The 16,196-nt window shown below is 35.4% G+C and overlaps 1 protein-coding gene across 3 annotated transcripts in view; it reads right to left on the minus strand.

Annotated features, from left to right (window-relative positions):
• DMD (dystrophin) overlaps window positions 1–16,196 on the minus strand; it is a 2,119,021-nt gene that overhangs the window by 1,611,254 nt on the left and 491,571 nt on the right. For all 3 annotated transcript variants that reach the window (XM_045089435.1, XM_045089434.1, XM_045089436.1), the window contains exons 8-9: window positions 4,419–4,600; window positions 3,030–3,161 (exon numbers count right to left, since the gene is read on the minus strand). In XM_045089435.1, coding sequence (XP_044945370.1) covers window positions 3,030–3,161; window positions 4,419–4,600 — 314 coding nt within the window. The remainder of the gene's footprint in view (window positions 1–3,029; window positions 3,162–4,418; window positions 4,601–16,196) is intronic.

Consider the following 16,196-nt stretch of genomic DNA (forward strand, 5'->3'; position numbering starts at 1 on the left):
GGTAATGAAATATAATTATTTGTGACTATATAAACGAATGAATAAAGTGTAGACTATTCTACAAAGGTGATAAACGAAAGAGTCACAGAACAATGTATTAACAAGATAAAGTGGCTTGATGTGTTTCAGAAGTGACATACACTAGAGGAGATTTAAATGGGTTTAGGCTCAAGGAGAGAAAGAGAAATTGAAGGTGGAAAAGATACTGGGTATTTTTGATATAAAATTAGGAGTAGAATGAGAAGCATGATCAAAGTCATAAAAACATAAATTAAAAAGTATAACCATAAAAAATTGGCCTCCAGCCAAGGATGGATGGCAATAAAGTGATACAATGAGGGCATGCTAGGGGTTCATACCAGATAGTATTTCTTCTTGGCAAATTATGAGAAAAACTCATTTATAGGTAGGGGTCCTGAGGTAGATCAGATTGCTTCACCTCAAGAGATTTCCAAACTCACAGTATAAACAGGATTTTTAAAGTTTATGTTTCTATTATATCGGGAACTTTTAAGATAGATCACAAATTTTACTTTTTTCCTCAGAGGGGACAGTCACCCACATAGCTCGCTCTTCTATTATGGAAAACATCACCCCCTTGGTAGACCAAGTACACAACTCTATAATGAAAGGCTCCCATGGAGTCCAGTTTGGCTGGTCTTGAGCTCATTTGAAGTGGATCAGATACAATCTGTAGGGAGCAGTATAGGCTCAGCCCCTCTGAAAAACACCGCAGGGGAAAAAAAAATTTAGGTATCATTAAGACATGAAATTATCAAACATGTAACATCATCTTCTGAGGTGCTTCCTTTAGAAGTGGGCAGGATACATCATTCCTCATCAATTGTAATTCCTGCTTCTTTTCTAAAAGACGCCATTAGTTTTATCTCAGTGGTTTATGCTAAATAAAATAGGTAAATAAATTTGTTGAATATTTTTATTTTGTGACGCATTATATAGTTTGTATTTATTCAAAGGTAGAATGAACAAATAGAGTCTAGCAAAATGAGGTCTACTTATAATTACTTCATTCAGGAGTCATACCTGAGCAATGCCTTAATGGGGTGGTAATGAGGTAAAAATGTGCTGCCAGAATAGGTGTCAGAGAAAACCTTCTGGAAAAGGCAGCTCGATAAAGTGATAATGAGGGGGAAAAAGAATTCATCTCTTTGTCTTGGCTCACGCTCCTTTGTTTTAGGATGCACCCCTGTTCTTTAAGACTTGGAGGATGGGAGAATGGTGATGACAAGAGTCTGGAGAGTCACGTGCTCAGGAGGGTGGGGGGGGGTGAAGAAGGAGAGAAAGAAAAGGAAAAAGATACAGGAAACTTCAAGGCAGATAAAAATAGCATCTCCCACCTCTCCAAAGTTGTTATAAGGATTTCCTTAGTTCATACAATGTGCATACAATGTGGCTTAGAGAAACACTCAGTAATGAGTGGCCGAACTATTTTTATTTACTGATAATGAAAAAACTGATTAAGTCCTCTTGTTCAAGATTATACAACTAACCTTTGTAAAAACATGGATGGGAATTTAACTGAAAGTGAGGCTGAGTCACACAAATGCTCTCAGCCAGTCTCCTTTGTTCAACTTTGCCAGAAAACTAGCCAAGGGCAGAGGGCCTAACTATGCCCTGAACTATGCTTCCCTGGAGGAAGCCATGAGTGCTAAAAATTTTCATCCTTATGCATAAATTAGTTGTGTAAAATAATCACTAATTAAATACAACCATGATTCTAAAAAATCAATGAGCCTCCAAACACGCACACTTTTTTCACCATATAAGAATTTCAAAATTCTCATTCATAATTAGTTTTGACAAAGTCACTCCATTAAGAGCTTTTCAAATTGCTCTACAAAACAAAAGAGTTTTCTTCTAAAAAGAATTTCTTTTTTTTTTTTTAGATTTTATTTATTTATTTGACAGACAGAGATCACGAGTAGGCAGAGAGGCAGGCAGAGAGAGAGGAGGAAGCAGGCTCCCCACTGAGCAGAGAGCCAGATGCAGGGCTCCATCCCAGGACCCTGGGATCATGACCTGAGCCAAAGGCAGAGGCTTTACCCCACTAAGCCACCCAGGCGCCCCCTAAAAAGAATTTCTAATAAATTTCACAAGTCAAGCACATTTCATTTCCATGTGCTAACATATACCAGGCTATAATTTCTTATGTTTTAAGGTTTCCTATGACACTGAAATAATGGAGAACTCCACTGAGAAGCTTCCTTATGTGGAAAGTGTTAAATGGTACATAGAACCTAACCTGGTTTGGGTGTGACGGATATTCTTGTATAAATAGTACAGAGCGTGTTATATACACATTTAAATTAGTCAAATTAAAGTGTATTATATGAAAAAAGCTTTTAGTTATATTTTCCTTTCATTTTTTAGGGGGAAGGCAGAGGGAGAGAGAGAATCTTAAGCACGCTCCATGCCCAGTGCATTACCAGATGCAGGGCTCAATCTCACAACCCAAAGATCATGACCTGAGCTGAAGTCACAAGTTAGACCCTTAACCGAATGAACCACCCAGGTGGCTCTGCAGTTATATTTTTCTTAAACAGTATAAATATATTTTTTATATAATGAAAATATAATAAAACATCTATATGGAGTGTATGTTTCCTTTAGGTATCAGGTATCTAGAAAAATCTCCCCAAATAGTGTGATTAGTGAATTTCATCCACTTCCCCACTCTTTTACAAATTACATATATCAACCTTTAATGATGTTTTTGTATAACCATTGGTAGCCTTTATGAAAGAGAACCTTACAGGTAAATTATATAATGAAAGCACACACCCACTATTATAAGAATCCCCATTCATGAAGAATCAACCTATGTTAAACCTAGGGGAGTCACAATAACAAAACAGCATCATGTGAGAACATCTAACACAACTGGTAATATGAAACTGCTCCTGATGAAGGAGGAAAAGGCACTGCATAATTCAAACAAAAGCTATGTTACATTTTCTTGGATGAGGAAATACTTTGGTTTCTAGAACAGAGAGTAAATGTTGACAGACCTGTGAAGGAAGCAGGCTCCGTGTGGGTTCAGAGGTGGCGACGTAAGCAGCCTGTGTGTAGGCATAGCTCTTAAATCGAGGCTTGGGAGAGGAAGGAGTTCGTTCATAGCCCTGTGCTAGACTGACTGTGATCTGCAGAGCAGGGTTGGGGGAAGGGGACAGAGGGGAGGAGGAGACATCGTAAGTAACCCTGGAAGGACTGCTTTCCAACACACTAGAAAAAACAAATGTTAAATGGAAACAGTGAGACAAAAGATTTAATTTGAAATGCACACAGTGCTCTTGCAAACTGGTACACTTGCACAATTCTTGTGCTCAGGGTCATGGTGGAGAGCAGGTACTCAGGGAAGGAATAAGGGCGGGGATTAACTGTAAGGATTCCATACAGACACAGCTCTGGCACTCGTATGGGATGATGCTCTTCAGTCTGGCAAAAATGGGCATCCAAAAGCAATTTTCTCTGAACCCAAAGTAAACAAAACCAGAATTCATCAAGTCAAGTTCCTGAAAAGGACTGGAGCTTTCATAAGCTAAATATGGAACTAGCTTAGGAGAGTGAGAAAATTAGGCCTAAGATTAGCTTTCCACACCTTCGGCAGAAATTGTGCTAAAAGCTTTTTTTTTTTTTTAAGGCTTTTTCATCATTGTTTGTGTCAAAAAAAAGTAAAAGAAAACACCCCAAAGAGCCACTGTTGGGAGCAAGAACCATGTCATAAAAGAATTCCACTAGATCCTGTACAATCATCAAAATCTTTATCATATGTATTCTCCCTTTAACTTTTATTTAAAGTATTATAAACTACTTTTATCAAAAATGTTACCTTGAGTAAAGAAAATTTGTTAATACATCAGTATGTTGCCACTAAAAATAGGAAAGTATTATTAAACAGACTTCTTGCCTTCTCTCATACTCGCTTTGTTCTTTACTCTCATTGATATTAAGTTTCATACATATGAGCCTATCTTTTATTTTAATTCATTTTGCATAATGGAAATGCAATATATTGTTTTTCACATTCCTATAACATAGTACATATCAACAGCAGAGAATTTTAATAATGTGCTTTGAAAACAATATTATGGTCCATTATATCAGTTAAAATATAATCTATCTATAGGTAGATATATATATATATATAGAGAGAGAGAGAGAGAAACTCTATAAGCCTGTATATACATATTATACATATAATATATATATACCCACGTTATGCTACATAGACACATATATTTGTGTGTATGTATGTGCGTATATACACATGCTATGCTATGCAGACATATTTATCATGCATATACCCATAGATAAAATAGATATTTATGCATATGAGGACTAAAAATGTATATGCGATAGAAAATATCATTGATATTAGGTACTCTTTTGACATTTACCTGTTGAGAATAGTGCATTTGATGATGTAACTGAAAATGTTCTTCTTTAGTAACTTTTGATGGCCTTGGCAACATTTCCACTTCTTGGATGGCTTCAATGCTCACTTGTTGAGGCAAAACTTGGAAGAGTGATGTGATATACATTAAGATGGACTTCTTATCTGGGTAAGTGGTGGCAACATCTGTAAGCACATTAATACCACACATCAATTTTTGGTTTCTATATTCGAGTCTCTGAAAGGCGAATGAACAAATCAATGTTACAGGAAAAAGACACATTAATGAGGACTCGATTGCCCACAAATGTCCTCCAGAGACTAATTAGAACATGATAATCAGGCTGAAAATGTCCTTCCAATTTGGCAGACCAATGAGAGGAGCACTAAAGTTAATTTCTTTTCCTTGTTCACATAAAAACTTCATTCCGTAATACTTTTTCCTAAGTCAAATTGCCAAACTAGCCCATCTAAGAGAGTGGTTTTCATTAGATAAGAAACACAAATAAAACATTATATCTTCCTTTCCATGGAAAGCTATATTAACTTGTCAATGAAAATGGTGCATGGTAATTAAACAATTACACGAAAGAGCTTAATGCCTTGGCTTCCAGTAAGGAAAGCTTGCATCATCTAATCAAATTTTTGCTGGTGATTAAGTACATAAAGAGCAAAATATGTCTCTGTGTTGAAAAGAACCACGTATTTCCACAATAACAGTAAAATAAAACAACAGTATACCATATGTATATGATTTCTAATATTCCTTCAGTATTTAAAAACATTTGTTTACATTTTGGTACATCTGTTAACGTCAGATGTTACCTTCCTTCTCAGACTCTAGAGATAAATTTAAAAGTCCTTCACATAAAGTTGATCAGACATTATGTTCTTTGCCACATCCAGGGAATGAAAGAAACCCAGCATTTAAAGTCAATAATAATTTGTAATAGCACACATAGTAAGTGGCACCTCCTTCTAAAGGTTCTCTTGCTACTTGGCCTTAAAATTTACCCACTGTGTTCAATCCAGGAAACCAAGATGTAAAAATAATCCTTTATGTGAAGTGTATCATTAATCCTGGAAGTGTTAAAACATAAATCCTGGCAGGAGGCCAAGATAACTATGCAGCAATGTGCCAGGCATTTTTCTTGCCATAAATTTAGCTTAACTTAACTAGCATTAAAAGATCTGTTTTATCTTCAGTATGTATATTCTGGTCAGGTATTCAGATCACGAGTAAAAAAGCCAACAGTCAAATCTCAAGCCCACTAACATAAAAGGAAGGTTGAAAAAGTCACTTAGTCAATCCCTTCACAACTAGCAGGAATGTAATTAGAACAACATTTTTAAAAAGATTTATTTACTTGAAAAAGAGAGCACACATGTGTGAATGGGGGAAAGAGTAGAAGGAGAGAATCTCAAGCAGACTCCCCTCTGAGCATGGAGCAGGGCTTCATTTCATGACCCATAAGATCATGACCTAGGCAGAAACCAAGAGTCAGATGCTTAGCCAACTGAGCCATCCAGGTGCCCATAGGGCTATTTTTAATATATTTTTAAAATATTTTATTAGAAAGAAAGAATGGGCGGGGGATGGGAAGGAGCAGAGAGAGAGGGAAGCAGCAGACTCCCTGCTAAGCAGGAATATGGGGCTCAATCCCATAACTCTGGGATCACTACCTGAGCTGAAGGTAGACGCTTAGCCTACCGAGCCACTGGGCACCCCTATTCTTTTAAAATATTTTTGAAAAGAGCTACAGAGGAGGAAAAAGCCAATATTCCTTGGTCTGCTTCTATCCATAGCATAATAGAATACTTCTCTTTCTCCTTTTTTAAAGATTTTATTTATTTGAGAGAGAGTAAGTGCTAGAGAGAGAACACACACAAAGGGAGAGAGAGAGAAGCAGGCTCCCCAGTGAGCAGGAAGCCAGATGTGGGCTTCGATCTCACAATCATGGGATCATGACCCATGCCAAAGGCAGATGTTTAACCAACTGAACCACCCATAATAACCATCCTTAATAGAGTACTTCTCAATTTTTAATGTGCATATGAATCACCTGGGGACCTTTTTCAACTCAGAATCAAACTCAGTATGTCAGAGGTGGAACCTGAAGTTCTGCATTTCTTACAAGCTTGCAGGTGATACTGACACTGCTGGCTTGAAGACCATTAACAGGGTTGAGAAATATTACACAGGAAGCAGACTGTTCTATCATCTGCCACTTCATTGTTTTGCCTTTTCTCCCCCAAAACGATACTTACTGGACACTTAAGTGCATAGGCTGAGAGGTGCAAATTTATACAATACATATTCTTGGCTCCTTATTATAATTTAATTATTAACCAACAAGCGGTGAAGGTTAAGTTTTGGCAATGATTTTTTTAGGAAGAACTAAGGAATACTTTGTGCATGAGTATCACCTTTCCAAAAAAAAAAAAATTTTTTTTTTTCTAACTTGGCTTTGAAATTCTGAAGACTGAAACACCCCTTTCATTTGCTAACTGTTTTTTCAAGTGTTCTTTGTATGGTGGATACTACCCTTCTTCACCACATTTTCAACCTCTAAAATGGTTTCTGCTTTCTCACTAGGAACTAGTCAGCCTTATCTGTAATGAGCATAATTCAGAATTCTGTTTATTTTTAGTATTAAGTAGAACTATGCTGTGAGAAAGTCACTGGAATTAAAAAACGTTGGTCTATGACCATTTACTATTATATTATATAGAAACAGGTACATGGATATGTTTGAACACAAATACATGTCATTATAAAAATAAAGATAAAAATAAATCAAAAATTATTTCTATTACCCCAAGCAAATGTCAAAAATTATAATACATTTTAACTATATAAAACATCTTTTGGATGGCAGCAAATATTCATAAATATCAATCATCAGAAAAATATACACTATTTGACCAAATTATTGACATTTTTACCCCAACCCATTCATTACCTTCCCATCTCTGAAGTTGTGTGGATTCAGCTGTACCAGCAGGTAAAATCCAAGATTTCTTTTCTTAAAGAAAGGAACTTAGATATTCTAAAATATGTTAATTCACTTCAACATGTATGTGCTAAGACCTATTTTGTTCACAATACTTTAACAGAGTATCCAGGAGATTAACAAGATAGAGAATTCATGGATTCCTCACAATTTGGAATAATAAAATAAATAATAGGAAAAGTACAAAATAATTGCATTGCTGAACAGAATTTAAAATGTGTTTCTCTAACTGGCACAATCATTGCCTAAGTAGATTCAGAGAAAAGAAGAAATTATATATTACAAGGGGACCAGAAAAGTCTTTATGAATAGGAAACTGTAATGAGCAGGTATAGGGTATCACTGGCTAGAAATGGGGGAATGAGGAAAGGTATTATAGACAGTGGAAAAGCATGAACAAAAGTGTAGTGGTAAGAGATTAGAAACATCCCAGGAATAGTGCCTTTATATGTCTTAGCCACAGACAGGAGAATAGTGAATAACAAGATACAATGGGTATACTAACTGTGAAACACTGAGAGATCATCAGTAACAAACTAGAAATTTTGACCTTGGTTCAGTAGTTTAGACAGTAACTACTTCTGGGCAAGAGTGTGACAGCACTGAATTTTTTATAAAGTAAAACTGTTAAGTACAGAATGGGGCAAAAGAGAAAAACAGCCGGAGGGAAATAGGAAGCTAGGACCTGATCCAGATAGGAGGTGTTAGAGAAATAAACCAGGCTTTCTAATGAAAACAAAAAAAGATGCATGATAGAAATTCTAAGATAGGTCCAAGATGACTTCATTCTATTTCTAATCATTTACTTCACAGTCTTTGAAAATAACTATATATATAAAATTCTGTCTAAGCCATGAGGGTACAGAGATGAAAAATCTTTGAGTAAAATGGAGGAGGAGGACAGATGGAGGGAAATTCTTGTTCTGTAATCAAAGTAACAAGTAGCCACCTACACAAGATTCAGACTTATTTAATCAATTAACTATTACCAGCCTATATGGTCTTGATCATGACTCCTCAAGTCAGCCATTGTCAACCTTTCCCTTCTGGAAGTTGGCTCATCAGAAATTGAACTCATCCCAATGAACAAAATTCTAAATGCAAACCAATTAACAGTGGTGTCACCTGATTAACCAACCATGCTTCTAAAGGTCACTTTTGGTGAGTGCTGTGAAGTGTGTAAACCTGGTGATTCACAGACCTGTACCCCTGGGGATAAAAATATATGTTTATAAAAAATAAAAAATTTAAAAAAGAAAAAAAAAAAAAAAAAAAAATAAAGGTCACAACAACCTACTCACATCTGAATGCTCACAGATCTCCTGACCTCCCAGTTTTTCCCAAAACCTAAGAATACTCTGTTTTGAGAACCTGGGGTTGACCAGCATAGTTCCATTTTTAAGTAAGTGATGCACTCAGCTTTGTCTTTTAATTCCAGATACCTAATAATGGTTTCATCATTTGATAAAATTCAACAGATGACATTCACTTACAAATTAAAAAGTAATGACTTTTTTGGAAGAGAATGTGATGGAATAAAAGAATGAAAAATTCTGAATCTGAATTTAGATTTTTAAAATCTGCACCTAAATATTTATATCTATAGAGATACACCCTTAACATCCTTTACTTCTGTTTCCTCATCTGTGAAATAAAAACCAGAGTCCCAATCTCATCATGGTGTTGTGAAGGTCAAATGTATAATGTTTATAAAAGACCATAAACTTAAATAAGTTAATTTAATTAGATCCTGCTATTGTTAGTATAATGCAATTATTATTTTTTTGTGTGTGTGATTAGTATGAAACCAGATCTTGTTGTCAGAGACTATTAGTACTATTAATGGGAAGCCACAAGAAGCTGGTAGGAAGGAAAGGCAATTCATCATTTATTAAATATGCACAAGGCAATTATTTTGTGCCACTGAATATGCTTAGCCTATGTTATAAGTATACAGTGGGTGAGCCACTAAACAAATAATTATGGATCATACAACGTATGAGAATTCCAAAGAAATTTCATGACTTGGGGATGATCCTCACTTAGGATAAATAACTGCTCCTAGCCCCAAGATTGGAGACTTTGTGAACACCTAAATATTTGTTGAGAAACTGAATATAGTAGTTAAAGTCATAGAAATTGATGAGAATTGTGTAAGATTGCAATTGACTTAAAAATAATGTTATAGATAATAAGTACTATAGCATTTGAGGAGGGTGATAATGATGGGATGTGATTTATATTTTTTTATTATAAGACATTAAAATGTATGAAGTGAAAGAAGTGGCTGTACTCCCAAAATAAGAACCTACAATTTTATGAAAGTAATCTTTGTACTAAAACCCTACTATATAACAGGTTCGCTGCCTCAAAAACCTAAGTTAATAATTTCTAATCTAATCTTTAAAGACATCTAAGAATGAAAATGTTGTGAACCCATAAATATTGCTAGAATGTTTTATTTTATGAACAATAACACTGATTTTGACAAGTGTTTCTATACTAATCAAAATTTTGATACTGAGGGATATAATGAGCAAATAAATCATTGACTGAAATTCCATTATTTTTCAAATGAGGAAACTGAAATCCACAGTAGTTTGGTGGCAATTTCAAAGATTGTCAGAATCAGAATTAGAACCCAGTCAGGGCATCACATTTCTCAATACTTTACCCTCATTCTTGCAGAAAGTGTTATCTTAGTACATTTAAAAACCAAGTATCTCACAAGTCATTACCTAAATGATGATCCTGTGATCCATGTGGTTCCGTTACCAAATATTAATGATATTCTCCATAATAGTAATGATTTCTATATATATTTTAGCAAGAGAGAGAGCATGAGCAGGAAGGGAGAGGCAGAGGAAGAGGGAGAGAGAGAATCTTAAGCAGTCTCCATGTCCAACGTGGAGCCCAACTCAGGGCTCAACCTCACAACCCGGAGATCATGACCTGAGCCAAAATCAATAGTCAAACGTTTAACCAACTGACCCACCCAGTAGTCCCTGATTTTTATTTCTAATAAATGAGGTTTGACAAGAGTAAATATACATAAAAATATAACCTCAGTAGTAATCAAAGTAATGCAAATTAAATAAAGATGTGGGTTTTAAATAATATTCCTTTGCTTATCACATCACCAAAGAATAGCAGAAGAATAACACCAAAGTTGTAGAGGCATCGATGATTTGGTCAAACTGATATTTTGCTGGAAGAGATTCAGTTGGTTCCAAATTTTAAGAAAAATATTTTGGCAATGTTTACTAAAACCTTAAAAATAATCATATTAAATGATTCAGTAATTTTCCTTCTAGGAATCCAGCACAAAGAAATCACCAGAAATTTAAATGATGATTTATATAAACTTCATGTAAAATTTAATCACTATTTACAATATTAAAAGATCTACCATACTAAAAAGAAAAAAAAAATCAAACCATTCTAAGTGGCTTAATAGTTAGAGAAGTAAAGATGATCAAATATGTCATTGTCTATGAATAGCACAAAGCCACTCAAAATGTTGCTTTTGAAGAATTTTTTTAAAGATCTAATTTATTTATTTGACAGAGAGAGCACAAGCAGGTGGGCAGAAGAGGGAAAATCAGACTTCCCGCTAAGCAGGGAACGTGATGTGGGGCTTGATTCTACGACCCTGGGATCATGACCTGAGCCAAAGGCAGATACTTAACCAACTGAGCCACCCAAGCACCCACTTTTGAAGAATTTTTAAGAAAATATGAAAATAAATTCTTTATAGCATTAAAAGAATAGAATGTACAAATTATGAAGCATATAATTATAATTTTCCAGAAAAGACTAGGCAAACATAGTTCAAGACATTAGTGAAATGGGTAAGTTGGTGGGACTGAAAATGGTTTTCCTTTTTTCTTTTGTCCTATATATATTTTCTTCACTCTCCATTCAGCACTCACTAATTTTATAGTTAGATAATATAGTCTATATCATAATAAAGGTATTTTTAAAGATCAAAAAGAAACAATAAAAATGAAGTTGCCCAAAATTTTCTTGCAGCATGCCCTCACCCTAAAAAAAAAAAAAAAAAAAAAAAACAGTGTGAGTTTGTCAGGAAACTGGTGCTTTCAACAAAACTGTTCTTGTCTTGAGTAATCAACCTCCAGAAAGTCTGATTAGCCAGCTGGCAGACACAACCTTGAAACACCTCTGGGAAATTTCAACAAGAGGCTCCACTGCCTTAAACCTCAGGTCAGTTTTTTGCCAGGAGAAAGGCAGAAATTAAAATAGCAGATTAAAATGTGTATCATGTATAATCAGAAAGAAGTAGGATTTCAAAGATAAACAGAGGCATAAATATATACTCACAAGGCTGTTTGATCAGCCTTTCACAAGTTTTGTAAAAAAAAAAAAAATTAAAAGGACATCATGTAGAAACACTGATCAGAATCATGTCCCACAGCATTTGTATTACAGACTACATAATAAAAATAAATTCAATGTAAGAGAAGGGAAGGTGGTAAACTGGGAAGAAGACACTTGTGACCATAAACTAGACATGGTCAGGTAGATCTGAATGTGAAAATGTGAATACACACAGATTGAAAGAGACAGAATCAAAAGCCTGTGTCTGACTTCTCCAAAGAAGACAAATAAATGGCTAACAGACACATGAGAAAAGTGTTCACTATCATTACCCATCATGGAAATTCAAATCAAAACCACACTGAGATACCACCTTACACCAGCTAGAATGGCAAAAATTGATGAGGCAAGAATCAACAAATATTGGAGACTGTGAAGAAAGGGAACCCTCTTACACTGTTGGTGGGAATACAAATTGGTACAAATTCTTAGTTTGGAAAACAGTGTGGAGGATTCTCAAAAAGTTAAAAATGCAGCTACCCTATGATCCTGCAATTGTCCTTCTGGGTATTTACCCCAAGGATACAGATGTGGTGAAAAGAAGGAGCACATGTACCCCAATGTTCATAGCAGCAATGGCCACAATAGTCAAACTGTGGAAGGAGCCAAGACACCCTTAAAAGAACAAATGGATAAAGAAGATGTGGTCCAGGGGTGCCTGGGTGGCTCAGTGGGTTAAAGCCTCTGCCTTCGGCCTAGGTCATGATCCCAGGGTCCTGGGATCAAGCCCCGCATCGGGCTCTCTGCTAAGCAGAGAGGCTGCTTCTCTTCCTCTCTCTCTGCCTGCCTCTCTGCCTACTTGTGATCTCTGTCTGTCAAATAAAAAAATAAAATTTAAAAAAAAAGAAGAAGAAGATGTGGTCCATATATACAATGGAATATTACTCAGTCATCAGAAAGGATGAATACCCAACTTTTGCATCAACATGCATGGGATTAGAGGAGATTATGCTGAGTGAAATGTCAAGCAGAGAAAGTCAATTATCATATGGTTCCACTTATTTGTGGAACATAAGGAATAGCAGGGAGGGCAGTAGCAGAAGGAAGGGAAAAATGAAGGTGGGGGGGAATCAGAGGGGGAGAGGAGCCATGAGAGACTATCAACTCCAGGATACAAACTGAGGGTTTTAGAGGGGTGATGGGGAGATGGGTTAGCCCAGTGATGGGTATTAAGGAGGGCATGGATTGCACGGAGCACTGGGTGTTATATGCAAACAATGAATCATGGAACACTACATCAAAAACTAATGATGTATTGTATGGTGACTAATATAACTTAATTAATTAACTAAATTAATTAATTTTGCTACTTTGTCCGTAAGTAATTCATATTTATGCTATTATAACTGTTATTTTATTTTTTTCATTTTATAATTTTTTATTTTTTATAAACATATATTTTTATCCCCAGGGGTACAAGTCTGTGAATCACCAGGTTTACACACTTCACAGCACTCACCAAAGCACATACCCTCCCCAATGTCCACAATCCCACCCCCTTTTTCCCAAACCCCCTCCCCCCAGCAACCCTCAGTTTGTTAAAATTTTCCAGTTGTTATTTTCTAATAACAAGAAATACAACTGATTCCAAAGAACTTACTACTGGAAGCAACTGTGTTATCATCTGAGGTTTACAAATGAAGATATTATTATGTCTTCTGATCTCTTAGCACCAGAGTTTGTAAATTATGGGCAATATCATGTCAGTGGACTATCAGTGTTAGATTGTTATTTTCAATTTTAATATTTTTCATCCATCACTACATTCTACATATATACAACTTCCATTTGCATGCCAATGAATACAACAAGTATATAGCATTCTAATAAGAAAATAACTTGTATATGTCCCCACAAGTTAAATTCCTTAATTCTCTACAAGATCTGTTCTGCCTTCACTAAATTAGGTAATCCTTAATTAAGCCATTCCATAATTTTAGCATTCACTCACCGAAACAAGTTGCTTTTATCATCTAATAACAGTGTTTCTCATTAAAGGATTATAATATATACTAATGAAAATAATTTGTATTGGTGAAGATGATTGTTTCATAATAAAATTAACCATAAAACAGTGGCTTTCATTTATCCATGAGAAATACTACATAATTCCATCTTTTAAACATCCAATTATTCTTTTTGATATGCTCATTGTGTAGCTAGCAGAGAACTTTCACTATCATCTTGGCACAAGTAGAAAACAGTGTTCAAAATACATAATGCTCCCCTAGGGCCTAAGAGGGGAAAAAAAAAACACAGAAGATGAGGTGTTTATAGGAGACTTTAGATATACTGAAAACTAGTTCAGCTTTCTGGCATTAACGAAACAATGCTAAATAAATGCAATATAAAATGCAAATAAAAATCATATATTCAATCCAATAAATCATGGCAGCTGAAGATGATGGTTTTGATTTTGATTTTGATTCTGTAAAGTACCAGAATTATAATAATGAGACACTGAAAAATATATTTAACATTTACTGAGTTATTACTTCGTGCCAGGCTATATTCTAGTCTTTGAGTATATAGTGATAAATTAATGATGCCAGGGAGCTATTCCCATGGAACTTTGGTTCTAATGGGGAAGCAAAATTACAAATAAGTACTTTCAAAGTTCTCTATTTAACAACTTGCCAATCAATTCAACCCTATCACCTAGGGTTTGTTTGTTTTTTTTTTTTTTTTTTTTTTTTTTTTTTGCTTCATTGTATAAATGAAACTGCATTCCACAACTGCATTATCTTTGTTGTACTTTTTTGGGAAGAGGATTAAAGAGGAGTGGGGATTTTGTAGTGTTAATACCAAACATCCACCTAGTGCCTGAGAACAAATGCACAGAAGCTAGTGGGTAAAACTCAATTAAATGGAATTCTCAATAAATCGTGACTTTACAAGTTTCAAATAAGCCACCTTTAAGTTGAATGCTTTTGAACCAAGTGTCAAAGGTCTTCTGTGTTCAGCTAATCAGTCAAGCGTTCTGTCTTTATAGTTTTAGTTCCAAATACAACAAATTTTGAAAAATCTCTTTTCCAGCTACTCACTGAGTTTGTACCTCATTAAAATATATGTATTTAAGATACATACTCCATTTAAAAACTGAGAACAACTTTTCAGGACATATCCTTTAAAACCAGGAGAATAGAAGTTAGTTTGACCTCACAAACAGAAGCTAATCAGGATGGGAGATCAGTGATAGAAAACATTTGTACTTTCTTAACATTCCCTCTACAGGACTACTGTGGAAAGCACTATTGGAGTTTCCATCTGAGAAAGAAATATTTTGGCTCCGTGACATTTAACTCCGCTTCTTTCACTGTCACCTGCTGTTTCTGTGCTTTGCTTCTGATCTAACCAAAATGACTGTTTTCTTTTTTTCCCCATAGTAGTAGAAAAAGGGCATTAAGTTTTGTAAGTTACTGACTGCACATGGTATCTTCCTTACTAGCACAAAATACTCAATTTCCAACCCCTCATTCTCTACAGAGTTAAAAATGGTGGTTGATAAACAATGAAACTGGCCAGAATGGAGATGCTCACTTCATTTAACACAGATTTCAGTGGTCATTACGGAGCTTTCCGGTATGTTTTGGGATTTGGAATATGCCTGATGGTGTAAGCAATCTCCAAGGCAAATTCCATAATGATAACTAGCTTAATGCTGAAACTGTATTTAAGAGCAATCTTTTTCATAACAAATATTATATAAAAAGTATCCAGTCCATATCATAGAGCTTAGCTTGCTGAATCAAGCATACTCTGAAGCAGGGAATGGATGGGGTCCATATTTTAAAGATGAGCTCAGAGGGCTTCTCTGGCTAATAGTGGATCAGAGAACTAGCTTCCCTGTCTCTGCTCCGCTGATGGCTACAATGTTGCTAAGCCTAATGGATTTTTTTCTACTCTCATTTTACTTGGTAGCTCTCAATAGCACTCTTTCTTCTTACACTGCTTTGTTTTTCTTGGAATCTTTAACACTGTATTTTTCAGGTTTTATAACTATCAGCCACACTTTCTTAGGCTCTCCTCCTAGCCCAGCCTATTTATATGATAGGAAATTTTGGAAAGATTTAGAGGCCAGATCCGGGTCTTCCCTAGCTACACCTCTCCCCTAGGGTATTATCTTCCAATTATCCCTCCCAAAGTCTCTTAAATATTGCCTATATGCTAATGATTCCTAAATATCTATCTCCAGCTGGGAGTCCTCTCCTCAAGACATCTCTTAAATTTGTTATGTACAAAGGCCGGCCCTCGGTTTCCTTCAAAGACATTAGTCTCCCCATTAATCACCATCTCTGAATATAGCAACAACATGTATGCATTGTGTCAGGCTGTGAACTTAGAAGCTGTCCTTGATTTTTCTTTTTTTC

This window comes from Mustela putorius, unplaced genomic scaffold (assembly GCF_011764305.1).
Source record: "Mustela putorius furo isolate JIRA1106 unplaced genomic scaffold, ASM1176430v1.1 tig00003836_pilon_pilon_pilon, whole genome shotgun sequence".
In the NCBI taxonomy this organism is placed as follows: Eukaryota; Metazoa; Chordata; class Mammalia; order Carnivora; family Mustelidae; genus Mustela; species Mustela putorius.